Source organism: Hemiscyllium ocellatum, chromosome 23 (genome assembly GCF_020745735.1).
Source record: "Hemiscyllium ocellatum isolate sHemOce1 chromosome 23, sHemOce1.pat.X.cur, whole genome shotgun sequence".
Taxonomy (NCBI): Eukaryota; Metazoa; Chordata; class Chondrichthyes; order Orectolobiformes; family Hemiscylliidae; genus Hemiscyllium; species Hemiscyllium ocellatum.
In genome coordinates this window covers 37128478-37141390 of record NC_083423.1, presented here as the reverse complement: position 1 = coordinate 37141390, position 12913 = coordinate 37128478, and the positions used below count along the sequence as shown (strand labels likewise).

Sequence of the window (12913 nt, the reverse complement as noted above, 5' to 3'; positions counted from 1 at the left end):
TTTATCCAGTCCTAATTAAGATCCCCTCCCTCATTTCTTTCTCTACAATGCTAATACAGTTATCAGTGTACAGAGAAAGAAATGAAGGAGGAGTCTCAAGTAGGACTGGATAAAGACTTATAAAATTGTGAACAGTACTTCGCCAAAATGAAGATACAGTATGCCTTGCTAGTTACTCACCATAGCAGAAATATTTAGGGCTGGTGCGTTCAGGAATGAATGAACCTAATGCCATTATGAGTCATTATTGTCAAGCAACCATTCTGACCCATAAACTTGTATTTTCTTAAGTTTGGAGTTGCATTTCTTCATCATTAATCAGATTTCAAAAGAAAAAAAGTATATTAACTTGTAGATTTTCCATCTTATTTTATCTTGCTTTGTAATTCATGGTTGGGAGCCTGTATGCCTCCGATCTCTTTGGTTGAAGAGCCATGCTAGAATAAAATAGTAATTTATTGTCACTTGTATTTAGAAAATAGCTGTATTTAGACAAAAGTCACCATGATCAAGTGCCACTTTAATTACAGAAAATATAAAAAAATTTAAAACAAAGTTCATCTTTTGTTCCTTTCACGTCTCCTGGGTTTCTGAAATGACTGTGGGTGCTGCTGCCGAAGCCATTGCTAACATAGCCACATCAAGGAGGAACGGACTGGACCCACAATGCTGAAGCTACTGCAGCAGCACCCTTGCCGCAAGCATTCCCAGGCTGGACTCACCAACTCGCAACTGCTGAAACCACCATATCATCTCCATAGCCCAGAGAAATGGATTGGACCCACCAAGTCGCTGAAGCTGAAATTGCAACTGCCATGGCCACAAGGAACAGTTCAGATCCATCATGCCACTGCCACAGTCCCTTGTAGCTACCTTTATCCACCATAGCTGCAAAAATCTGATAAGACGAAGCTTGATATAAAAGATAAGAAAGAAGTATATAGTTGGCCTGGTGATTAGGACTGGATGGGCCCAGAAGCCTGAATACTCCCTACCTGCTGTGCTGCCATTTTGCTGAATATGTAAACAGATTAGGAAAACTCTGACATCACAGCTACAATAAAAAAAAATCTAGAGAGGGCAAGTGGCCAAAGGGAGCATCCCTGGTGGGGCTCAAAGGATCTACTGAATGTATGGGAGGTAGTTATTTGGACAAGAAATGGGCCAAAATGAAGGTGGCAGAATAAGAGCTCAGCATCATGTCAAGTTCAATGTTCACTGAAGTGGATATGCAAGGGAATGAAGCCTAGATCTTTGGGCATTGATCAGAGCAGATAGTGAAAACACAGCAATGGAGTGGGGGAGGGGAATGTCACCTAAGAGATGAAGATTGAAGAAGAACTGTTGGGACGTAGAAAGACAATATCTTTTGAATTCAAATACATGTCGATCATTAGTTGGAAAGAAAACTAATGAGAGAATGCTTGATGAGTATAAGAAAAGAACAGTGATGCAACGAGCTAAAAATTGCATGCTGTTCCAAAAGTTGTTACTACAATAAGAGAGTTTACAAGAGTTACTCAATATTTGGATTAACATTTGTTTCTTTTTGCTGTGGGCTGTAGCCTAATCAGATTTACACAAACCAATCTAGACTCAACCGGTATGTAGATTTCTGTTAAGCAAAAATTGAAATGTATTAACAATTGATTGTCTTTTTAGAACCAATAATAGATGACAAAGAAGAAAAACTATTGAACCTCTGTGAAATCAAATTTTAATGCTTTACAATTTTACTTTTGTGATTCCATTTATAATTTCACCATTTACACTTAGGCTGGTCATCAAACATTCATTTTCTTATTATATTTTTGGTTAAATATGAAACAAATCAGATATAACTGAAGACCTTGAATGATACTCGGATTAGTTTTCTTAGAAATGTAGAACGACAAATGTCAAACACTTTATTTAATTTCCAATGAAAGGTCACAGACCTGAAAAATTAATGTTGTTTATTTGTCTTCACAGTTGCTGAGTTTTCCATTGTATTCAGTTCTTAGTTCTGATTTCCAGTAGCCACAATGTTTTGCTTTTGATACACCTTTTTAATCTTTCCCTTTCTCCAGTTATTTATGTTTTGAAAGCTCCAAATCTGGTTCATCTAAGAAAAATAAGATCATAAAACTAAAAGAAATTACAGATATTCAAAAGGTAAGCTTCTGGCCTCTGAGCTTTTTCATTTTTTTATATTACGTTATGGCATTTGAGCATCATGGAAAAGGTGTTGTTTGTTGCGCACGCCTTTTGAGGAGTTGGCGGTGAGCTGCTGCTTAAAGTACCTGAGTTGTGTTTTAGCTTGCTTTTGTTTTTTGTAATCAACTTGCTAAGAATTGCATGTATTTCACATTGTAATGTGCCTAGACATTTTATGTTGGAGTTTATATAATGCAGTTAGTATCTTTTTGTCCTTCCTGAACATTGATATGAACATTTTGAGTTACGTGGAATAGGTGGTGGAATAGCTAAGATTTTTAATAACTTTGAATGATTTCATAGTGACAAGCAGACCAATATGGATATGCAGATGATAGATATGTGTATATGGTTATGCTGAAGTTTGCATGTATAATATATACATATATTAATAGTCCCATTACCTTGAGTTCTAAGTGATCAAAGAAATTAAATTCCTAGTAGACATGAATCAACTACATCTACCATAAATTCAGATTTAATTTAGTAGCGCTTTGTCAGTTGCAGTGCATAAAAGTGGAAATATCTCCATTTGGTCATTAAAAAGCTGGATACTTCTCCACATTTATCAGCCTGTCTTCTATCAGTACATCTTTTTCTTGTTAAGCTTGTACTGTCTAAATAATGTCACGAGGTTCAATATGGATTGGTACAGTCTCCTGAATTGGGATTATTTATCACTACTATATATACTGGATGTATATACTTATCAGCTCAGATTTATATAATATCTTTAAATACCTTTAATGTGAAAAAATTCAGAGTTGCTTCATAAAGATTATTTGACGTAAAATACTTTGAAATGTAGTAGTATTTGAAAAAATTCTTAAGTTTTCAGGAAATACACTTTTAATGTAATAAAATAACAGTTTGATTAATTTGATTGACATTGATTAAGTCCTTAAGTTCACCGTTTAATATTTTGTGTTACCTTTGAAATGTGCTGATCTTTCTATCCAAAATCTTTTCGTGCAATTTAATTGCATCAACATTCTGATGAAAGCTTTGCATTATGAAGTATTGAGTGATCTGGCAGGGAGGCTTTATGTGGGGTCAAGCAGCTTTGCTGCAAGTCCAAAAATTGTGTTGTTAGTCTATAATATCAGCTTGGAGCTATGGAGTTGTTCAAAAATAAAAGCATATTACTTTATGTAGATATCAAAAGTTTAAAGTATCTCAACAGTGATTAAAATATTCTTATTTTCCAAAAGGAAAGTGCTTTCATGTCCCCTTGTTTAAGAAGGGTAGCAAGGATAATCCAGGTAATTATAGATTGGTGAGCCTGACGTCAGTGATGCGGAAGCTGCTGAGAAAATACTGAGGGATAGGATCTATTTACATTTGGAAGAAAATGTAATCAGTGATGGGCAGCATGGTTTTGTGCAGGGAAGGTTATGTCTTACCAATTTAATTGAATTATTTGAGGAAGTGACATAATTGATTGAGGGAAGGGCTGCAGATACTTGGACTTTGGGTGGAGAATTGGCAGATGGAGTTCAATCTGGGCAAATGTGAGGTGATGCATTTTGGAAGATCCAATTCTAGAGCGAACCATGCGGTAAATGGAAAGGTCCTGGGGAAACTTTGTACAGGGAGATCTTGGTGTTCAGGTCCATTATACCCTGAGGTTGGCAACGCAGGTAAGTAGAAGTGTCAAGAAGGCATGCGGCATGTTTTCCTTCAACGGGCTGGCAGGTTGTGTTGCAGTTGTTGGTCTGGCCGACTTTGGTTCGGCTGCATTTGTGTACAGTTCTGGTTGCTACATTACCAGAAGGATGTGGATGCTTTGGAGAGGGTTCAGAGGAGGTTTACCAGAATGCTGTCCAGTATGGAGGACACTAGCTATGAAGAGAGGTTGAATAGATTAGGATTATTTTCAATAGAAAGGTGGAGGATGAGGGGGTCCTGACTGAGGTCTACAAAACCATGAGAGGTATAGACCCAGTGATTGGCAAGAAGCTTTTTCCCACAGTGAGGGACTCAGTAACTAGGAGACATACATTTAAGGTGAGAGGGAAAAAGTTTAAGGGAGATATGTGTGGAAAGTTCTTTACGCAGAAGATGGTGGGTACCTGGAACACATTGCCAGGGGAGATGTTAGAGGCGGACACATTTACATCTTTTAAGGTGTATCTAGACAGATGCATGAAATGGGCAGGAAGCAGAGGGATACAGATCCTGGAAAATAGGCGACAGGTTTTGATAGAGGATCTGGATTGACACAGGCTTGGAGGGCCAAAGGGCCTGTTCCTGTGCTGTAATTTTCTTTTGTTCTTTGTAATGGTGGGCTAATAGTTTTGTTCCATTTTGAATCTATTTTGCAGAGTCCATTTCTTCAAAATTGAATTTTCCCGACTATCTTTTTTGCTGAAATCTAATGGAAACATAATCATTTAAAGTTCTTCATTCAATTTAACTTTAGTAATGATACAATAAAAAAAGTTCCAAAGTGTTCAAAAATACAATACCAATGTGATCATAAAGGAATCTTGAATCCATCTTGAATATTGTAAAATCTTGTGTGACTGGAGATGAGACCCCATTTGACTGTCCATGTTAACTCCCAATTTCCTTCAGGTGGCATTTAAAAAAAAAATTAACTTGAATATTGCAAATATTTAATTGTCACACTAGCTTGTTGTGATTTATTTGGACCATAACTTAAGATGTTAATCTCAACTCAAAATACTAGCCGTTGCCATTATGCATTATTTTTCATTCTCTGTTTTGTCTGCCCATTTTTTGCTCCAACAGTACAAAGTTTTGTCAGTTTTGCCAGGATCAGGAATGGGCATTTCAGTAACTACTCCGTACACGCAAAAGGTAAACCATTTCTTTCTTTGGTGATGTGATTTATATACGAACATACAAATTAGATACAATAGCCAGTCATTTGTTCTCTTGAACCTGCTTTGTCATTCAGCAAGATCATGCCTGATCTGTTTGTGCGTTAAATTCCACCTCCTTACCAACTGTTGAGAACCTCTGATACCATTGCCTAATATGAATCTGTCTGCTTCCGACTTAAAAATATTCTGTAATCCTGCTTCAACCACTTTAAGGCAGAGAAGTCCAAAGTTGCACAATCCTCTGAGAGAAAAAAACTCTCATCTGTCCTAAAAGGGCAATCCTGAACTTATAAATAATGACTTGTAGTTCTGGACACACCCGACAAGAAGAAACATTCTTTTGATCCCTAACTTGTCAAGACTGATCAGGATTTTGCATACTTCAATCAAATTATCCCTCCACTTGTAAACTCTAATAGTCTGTTCAACTATTCTCAAAACAACCCATTCATCCCATGTTTTAATCTAGTAAGCCTTCTTTGAATTGCTTCATATGGTCTCACCAATGCCCTATATAGCTGAAGAATAATGTTCTTATTTTGATTTTCAGTTCATTTTATAATAAAAGATAATATTCCATTAGCTTTCTTAATTACTTGCTGTACTTGCATGCTAACCTCTTGTGGTTGATGCACTAGAGCACCTAGATCACACTGTGCCTCATAGTTTTGCGATTGTTCTCGAAATAATATTCTGCTTTTTTATTCTTCAAAGGAAGCATTTCTTTTCCCATTTCCCTGCATTATTCTCCATCTGCCAGATTTTTGCTCCCTCACTAAACTTACTTGAATATGTATGTTTCTTCCATATGTCCTCTTCACCATATCCTTTCTTATGCATCTTTGTGTCATCTGCACTTGAGCTACTAAGCCTTTGTTCTTTTCAACCAAGTCATTCATATAAATTGTAAAATGTTGAGGCCCCAGCCCAGACCACTATGCGATTCCACTCATTACATACTGCCAATCAGAAAAAGACCCGTTTATGCATACTCTCTTTTTCTGCCAGCTAGCCAGCCAATTTTGTATCCAGGGTAATATTCTATCCATCATAAACTCCTGTTTGTTCAATAAGATTTTATGTGGCACTTTGTGAAATGCCTTCTGAAAATCTAAGTACTGTACATCTACAGGCTTATCTACATCATGTCACACTCCAATAAATTGGTTGAACATCACTTTCCTTTCACAAAACTGTGTTGACTCTGCCTGATTACTTTTGAATTTTTCCATTTCAGTTCTAATTAGCCATCTCTTTCAAGATTCTAAGAATAAGCCCATCGCGGTCTGAGGACTTGTCAGCCCTCAGCTCAATCAGTTTACTCAGTACTGCTTACCTTGTGAATGTAATTTGCAAGTTCCTGTCTTCCATGCATCTTGTTGATGTAATAATTACTGATTTTTTTATCCTCCACACTGAAAACAAATCAAATTTTTGTTAATCAGCTGTTTTCTTGTTAACTTCTCACTCTCACTCTCTCTCTCGAAAGGGCCAACTCTCACTTTATTTTTTTTACTGCCTGCGGAAACTCTTGCTATCAGTTTTTAAATTTCTAGATAGCTGCCTCTACTCTCTTTTCTTTTCTGATTTAACCTTTCAGTTAGTCAGTTGCGTTCTTTATATTTTGTCTAATTTAACCTGCCACTCATCTTTGCTGTTTCAGACATTCAGCTTTTAAATAAAATAAGAAAATTCCACTCAGGTTTGAAGATGTTATTGTATCCCATTGCAGTATTCTTTTCAAAATCCTCCACAGATGCTCTGGACCAATTGTATACTCTTTAGAATGGTTTTATAAAGTTTACTTTTGCAAGGCCACAAAGTATCTTGGCAACACAGCAAAATTAAAAATTGAAGTGCTGACTTGCACAGAGTAATAATATGAGTTATCTTCTATTTCTCCTACAATTACACATGAGAAATATGGTGCAATATCTGATCTGATACTGAGAATTTTTGCTTTTCATTGTGAAATCTAATAATGTGTATGCAATTGTGTTACACTAAAAGGAAAGAACTTTACTTTTAGATTGTTTGATTTTTCTTTGAATTCCAGTGAAAGTATTTTTCTGTGTCTTTTAGCCACTCGTATTCGGTGCTATGTTACACCGGGATGAAGCATTTGAAGCAATAAATTGTCAACATACCAAAATAACATCCAGTGTATCCAGTAATGAAACTTAACCAAGTTCTTACAATAATCAGAAATCATGTGTATAATAATATGGAAATGAACAGTTGGGCAAGAACCTCCATTACTTGTTTAATATTTGTGATGGATTTTGTACTTAATTGGAATAGATGGTTTATAATCTGTATATTTTTAACTTGCTGTTTAGTTCTTTTACATTTTTGTCAGATTTTTCCACAAAAGTGCTGTTACTTTCATAGTAATCCCTGCACAGTAAGCACTTTTGGCATTTGTTTACAGACATTTTAAATGTTAGACTAATTTGGGGTATGGAAGAATTAAGAGTGGTTCTTAGAATAAAGTAAAATAAAATTTCAAGTCAAAGATTTGCAAAATCTGATTGCCAAGATTGTATATTTTTTGGTGTCCATTTCAGATGGCAAGCGTATTGTTTGAGGTAATTCTCCTGCCAGAAGGAGTTGGTAAACTAAGTGAAGTGAATATATTGCACCCTAAAGCTGATGACTGGACATCATCGATATTAAGCAACTGACATTAATACATCATGAAGTGATTCATTAGACATTAGCATGAAAGGGTCAGAGTATAATATAGCCACGTCTACAAATATCACAACCTCAATAATTTCATCCACTGTTCCATGAAAATAAAATGTAATTACTAAAAGTTTTTAAATTTTTTTACTGCATGTTAACTACCTATTCAAATTATTTTCTCTGGTTTTAAGATCCACATTTACCCCTTCTGTAGGCTTTGCCCAGATTTTGCAATATAAATATTTGGAAAAATTAGTGCTTTGCACAGTTGTTCCCACTGATTTGAATGTTGCATTTATATCTCAAAGTGCTCAAAAGTATTTTACTTTTCTTTATGCTAATTCCCTCCAAAAAGTCTACATTTTTGCAAGACTTTTTAAGATTTTCCAGACATTACAAATTAAATTGATGGGTTTATCTCACTTCATCTTGTTTTCTTTTGTAAGAAGAAGTCTGATTTTGTCCATATTCACCACACTAGTAACATTTTACAGCCTCTTTTTGTTTTAAGTTGCACCCAGCATCAGATCTACTTCTAAGGCTTTATGAGCAGCAATTAGTTTGTTTACCACAGAAGTGGTATTAAGTGACACCTTCAGCATTCCTTTTCTCCCTATGTGGGGGAAAAAACCTGCCTTTGTTCAGTCTCTTTTCTCTTGAGAACCAATTTTGGGACATCTCAGACATGAGCCCATGTCCTCCATCTCAATACTATGGTTCAAAAAATACAATGGCTCAGAGAATTTCTAGAAATCAGTTCCTTTCTCTTTTGCTTTTTGTTGCTGTCAATGTTCAGGATGGCATCTAACTGCAGCGAACTTTAAATTTCTTCAAATACCTCCAACTCTACATATTAAAAATGGCAGATGTTTGCATTTCTCATACTTTTCTGGCATTTTAAATATATCCTGTGGTTTCACCAGTGTTAGCAGCAACAATTCTTTGCCATTGCCTTCTCCAATTCAAAATTCTCAGTCTTGTACTCCAAATCCAGTCAGAATGCAAAAGCGTGACGTGGCTGACAAACTTCCAAAGAACCTTCAGGAATCTGTACAGCTGCCAATTACCAACTCTTAAGATATTCTCACTCATTTTATTTGTCCACTTGCTAATAAAGTTTATACTGTATATGAAGATACCCGATCATGCTGAATAATTTTTATTAATGTACTTCATACAATATATACCAATTTCTTAGATTTATTCAAGGTGTAATTTGTTATAACTTCTGTTTTAACATTGTTGGAACATCAAAAATTGGAATACAAATGATACGTTTGTGATGTATAGTTTCTTGAAGTGCATACATTTGCCAAGTTCTCTGCACCTTTAGTTTACTGTTTAAGTGGGTACGTTTACTGAGGGCTAATTTTTCAGCTTCTGTATTAGAAGTGCATTTGCTGGTTTGGTTCCCTCAAAGGACACAAATTAGCAACAATTTTAAGTTTAAAATAATGTAAACACTTTGTAAAAAAAAGTCTACAGGTAGTTTTTAAACTAAGGCAATTTATTTTCTTAATATCCCAATCATAAAAAAATGCAGTTGCCATTCTTGATAAGCATTAAATATATTGACTGTCTACATATTTAAAGTTGTGCATAATTTTTTTGGTATCATGTAAAACTTGGTGTAAAGAAAGCAGAAAATATTAATAGATCCAGGAAATGTAACTTAAGCCTATAAAATTTGCAAGCTTCGCATCATGTTTATTGTAAAAAGAAAACAGTCTTGTAAAAAGTCACAGATTTTTATTTGCAATAAATGGTTCTGTTTAAAAAAAACTTTTGTATTATGGTTCTATAATATACACTACCACCTGCATTTCAGCTCCAACCTACGAAAGCAATTGAGTGCCGATGCATTTTAAGAGCCATGAACAGTATGTGCCTGAGTATTATTGAAAGTCTTTATTCATTAAATTTGTTTTGTGATTAAACTTTAACATTTACATTGCGATTGCAGTTGTCCCACAGATGGTGACTTATGAATAGTGAAATAATTTCAGGACCGTGCTGCTTCAGCAAATTTGAGCCATTGTGTGTGCATTTACTGAAGCCTTCCTCCTTACCCTACTTCTATTTACATTTATCCTGAACTACCGGATTAGGTGCCAGCTTGATACTGTTATGAACTGACACGAGTCGTTACCCAGGGTAGAATAGTAAGAGGGACAGAAAGAACAGTTGTGGCAATGCAACTGCAATCCTGGAAGCAAAATCAGTTAATCTGTGACTGATTGTTTAACTGTTTCAAAGTTTGCTCAGTTCCTTTGGATACAGTGCCTTGTTGCTAAATAGCTTTGAAAAGGCTTTAACAAAAACAAAATCTGCAGCTGAATTAGTTGATTAAATTGAAGTTCTGCTTATCCCATGCACAGCACTAGAATGCCCCCATTAAACTCTGTATCTGCGTAGAAGTCATACAATGCTTCGATACATTCTGGCTTAAGGATGTCTGTTGTTAGTAACTGATGTCACCAGGCCTGTTTGCATATTGTACTTTTTTTCGCAACATAGAACAATACAGAACGGACAGGCCCTTCAGCCCATCATGTCTGCATCAACCATGCCATTCTAAATTAATCCCATCTGCCTGCACATGGTCTGTTTCCCTCTATCCTCTTGGTGATTACTTTTGCGTTTTGGATATCTACTCTGATAATATTTTGCAGTTGTTAGTTCTGAGTCGTGTCTTTAAAATTGAATATTTTGACTTGAGAAATAACACAGTCTGCTCCATCAAGGATATTGAAATAACAATGAATTTGGAAGACATAAGTCAGTCATAGTTGATACTAAATATGTCCAGATATGGCATAGAAAAAAGTTGGAATGTGTACTAAACATGTTCAACTAGTTCGAAGTACCAACATCAGCTCGAGAATATTATCTACCTTGTAAGAATAATTAAATTTAAACCTGAGAAAGTCATAACTATGGTCTGCAGTTCTATGGTTATTCCACATCTTGTGTTCTATATCTGCATCTCATCACTGACTCATTCAGAGGCTGAGAACCATGGACAGTAGGACCACAATGCTGCTTCCTGATATCAGGTATTTGGAATTGTGAAGAAGACGGAGTAGGATCAGATCTAGAAATGGTAAGTGCAGGAAATGCACTTCTTAAATACTATGACAATGTTGTTAAACGTGGAAACCAATGGCATACTCCAGGTGTGGGTTCACCAAGTCTCAGTACAATTGCAGAAAGACATTCCTGCTCATATACCAGAATCCTCTTGCTATGAAGGCCAGCATACTATTTACCTTCTTCACCGCCTGTTTCCCCTGCACGCTTAACTTCAGCAATTGATGTACAAGGCAACCACGTCTCATCGAAACTCACACTTTCCCAATCTATCCCATTCAGATAATCTGCCTTCCTACTTTTGTGACAAAATGGATGACCTCCCATTTATCTGCATTACACTTTATCTGTGTTTGGCTACTCACTCAACTTGTCCAAATCATACTGAAGTATCTCTGCAACTACTTCACAGTTCAGCCTCCTGCTCAGATTTGTGTAATTTGCAAACTTGAAAATATTACATTTAGTTCCTTCATCTAAATTACTAGCATCTAAATTATGAATAGCTGGGATCCAAATACTGATTCCTGTAGTACCCCATGGGTCACTGCCTGCCACTTGGAAAATTACACATTTATTCCTGCTCTTTGTTTCCTGTGTGTCAACCAGTTCTCCAGTGCACTGCCCCAATCCGATACTTTTTAATTTTACGTACTAAAATGTAGTGGGACCTTATCAAAAACCTGTTGACAGTCCAAATAAACCACATTCACTGGTTCAACCCTTGTCAACTCATTACATTTTTGAAACATTCTGATAGTTTTGTCAAGCATGATTTCCCTTTCATGAAGCCTTGCTCACTATTCAATCAGTCACTGTTTTCTAAATGGTCTGCTATTAAACCTTTTATATTGGCCTCTAGTATTTTGCCTTATACCAATATAATATCAATACCAATATACTTGGTTGATAATTCCATTCTCCCTTTACTTCCTTTTTTAAATTTAAATTAGTTATCCTCCAATTCATAGAAGCTGTTCCAAAGTCTTTAGAATCTTAAAAGATGATGACCAATGTATCCACTATTTCTGGGCTACTTCCTTAAGTCCTCTGAATTGTAGATTATTGAGCCCTGCAGATTTTCCTTCAGTTCTCTAATTCCTTCATTATCCAGATTCACTTAGGCTTGTCCTGCCATTACAGCTTTGAAATAACATGTCAATTCAGTACAGTCACGTTGATCAGAAACAAAAGGTGGAAGTTACTTGAGAACTAATGCATGGGGCAGTTAGCAAACTGAATAGAATTATTAAAGGATTATGCATAGCAGTGACATGCAAATGTAACTGCACCAGGCTGTGAAATCTGTTAGATGATAATTTTATTGGAATGTTGTTTTTTGAAATTTAGCCACATTACCTTTGCATTCATAATATCTGGAGACTTAGCGTTTTCATGGTAATGCAGGGTAATAAATAGTTTAATATAGCAAAACTGCTTCCATTTTTATATTTTTCATTAAAATTCAATACTTAGGAATGCACAATACATCATTTCATATACATAAAATTCGTAATTTAAATTGTATGGCTATCTGAAAATGAAGAATGTGAGTTTGCAAAAGTTGGCCATTTTGATGACTGACTAACGATATTCAGAATTGCAGTGCAATGCACCACAAGTTGCTCATTGTGCAATAAACATACCCAGTTACTGTTGTAAAAGCAGAAATCAAGACAATGAATTGGTGTCTGAATGCAATTAAGTGAAGCAATTTGTCAGCTTCTGAGTACTTAATATTTTTCACATTTCATTTATAAACAAGGCTGTCTGTTAGAGCTTTGTTTGGACAATGTGGTAAGCTCCATCATTCGCTGCCATTTTCTACTCTGAAGATAAATTATTTAAATTGGGTATGAGAATGCACAACTAAAAGATTCTTGAAGAGTGACTGCATTTAAGGACATGGATATGCAGAACCAGGACACATGCTTTCTGAAGTTTAGGGAAGCAACATCTACATTTATAATGAAGGGCTTATGCCCGATATGTCGATCATCCTGCTCCTCGGATGCTGCCTGACCTACTGTGCTTTTCCCATGCCACACTTTTTGACTTTGAACACCATTGCTCAGGCAAATTCAAATTTC

At 35.8% G+C, this 12913-nt stretch overlaps 1 protein-coding gene across 2 annotated transcripts in view; it reads left to right on the top strand.

Moving 5' to 3' along the window:
* The window catches only part of gramd4a (GRAM domain containing 4a), a 136164-nt gene extending 126755 nt beyond the window's left edge, over nt 1-9409 (top strand). For both annotated transcript variants that reach the window (XM_060843182.1, XM_060843183.1), the window contains 3 exons: nt 2070-2154; nt 4951-5019; nt 7128-9409. In XM_060843182.1, coding sequence (XP_060699165.1) covers nt 2070-2154; nt 4951-5019; nt 7128-7229 — 256 coding nt within the window. In that variant the 3' untranslated portion in view covers nt 7230-9409. The remainder of the gene's footprint in view (nt 1-2069; nt 2155-4950; nt 5020-7127) is intronic.
* Nucleotides 9410-12913: the final 3504 nt, after the last annotated feature.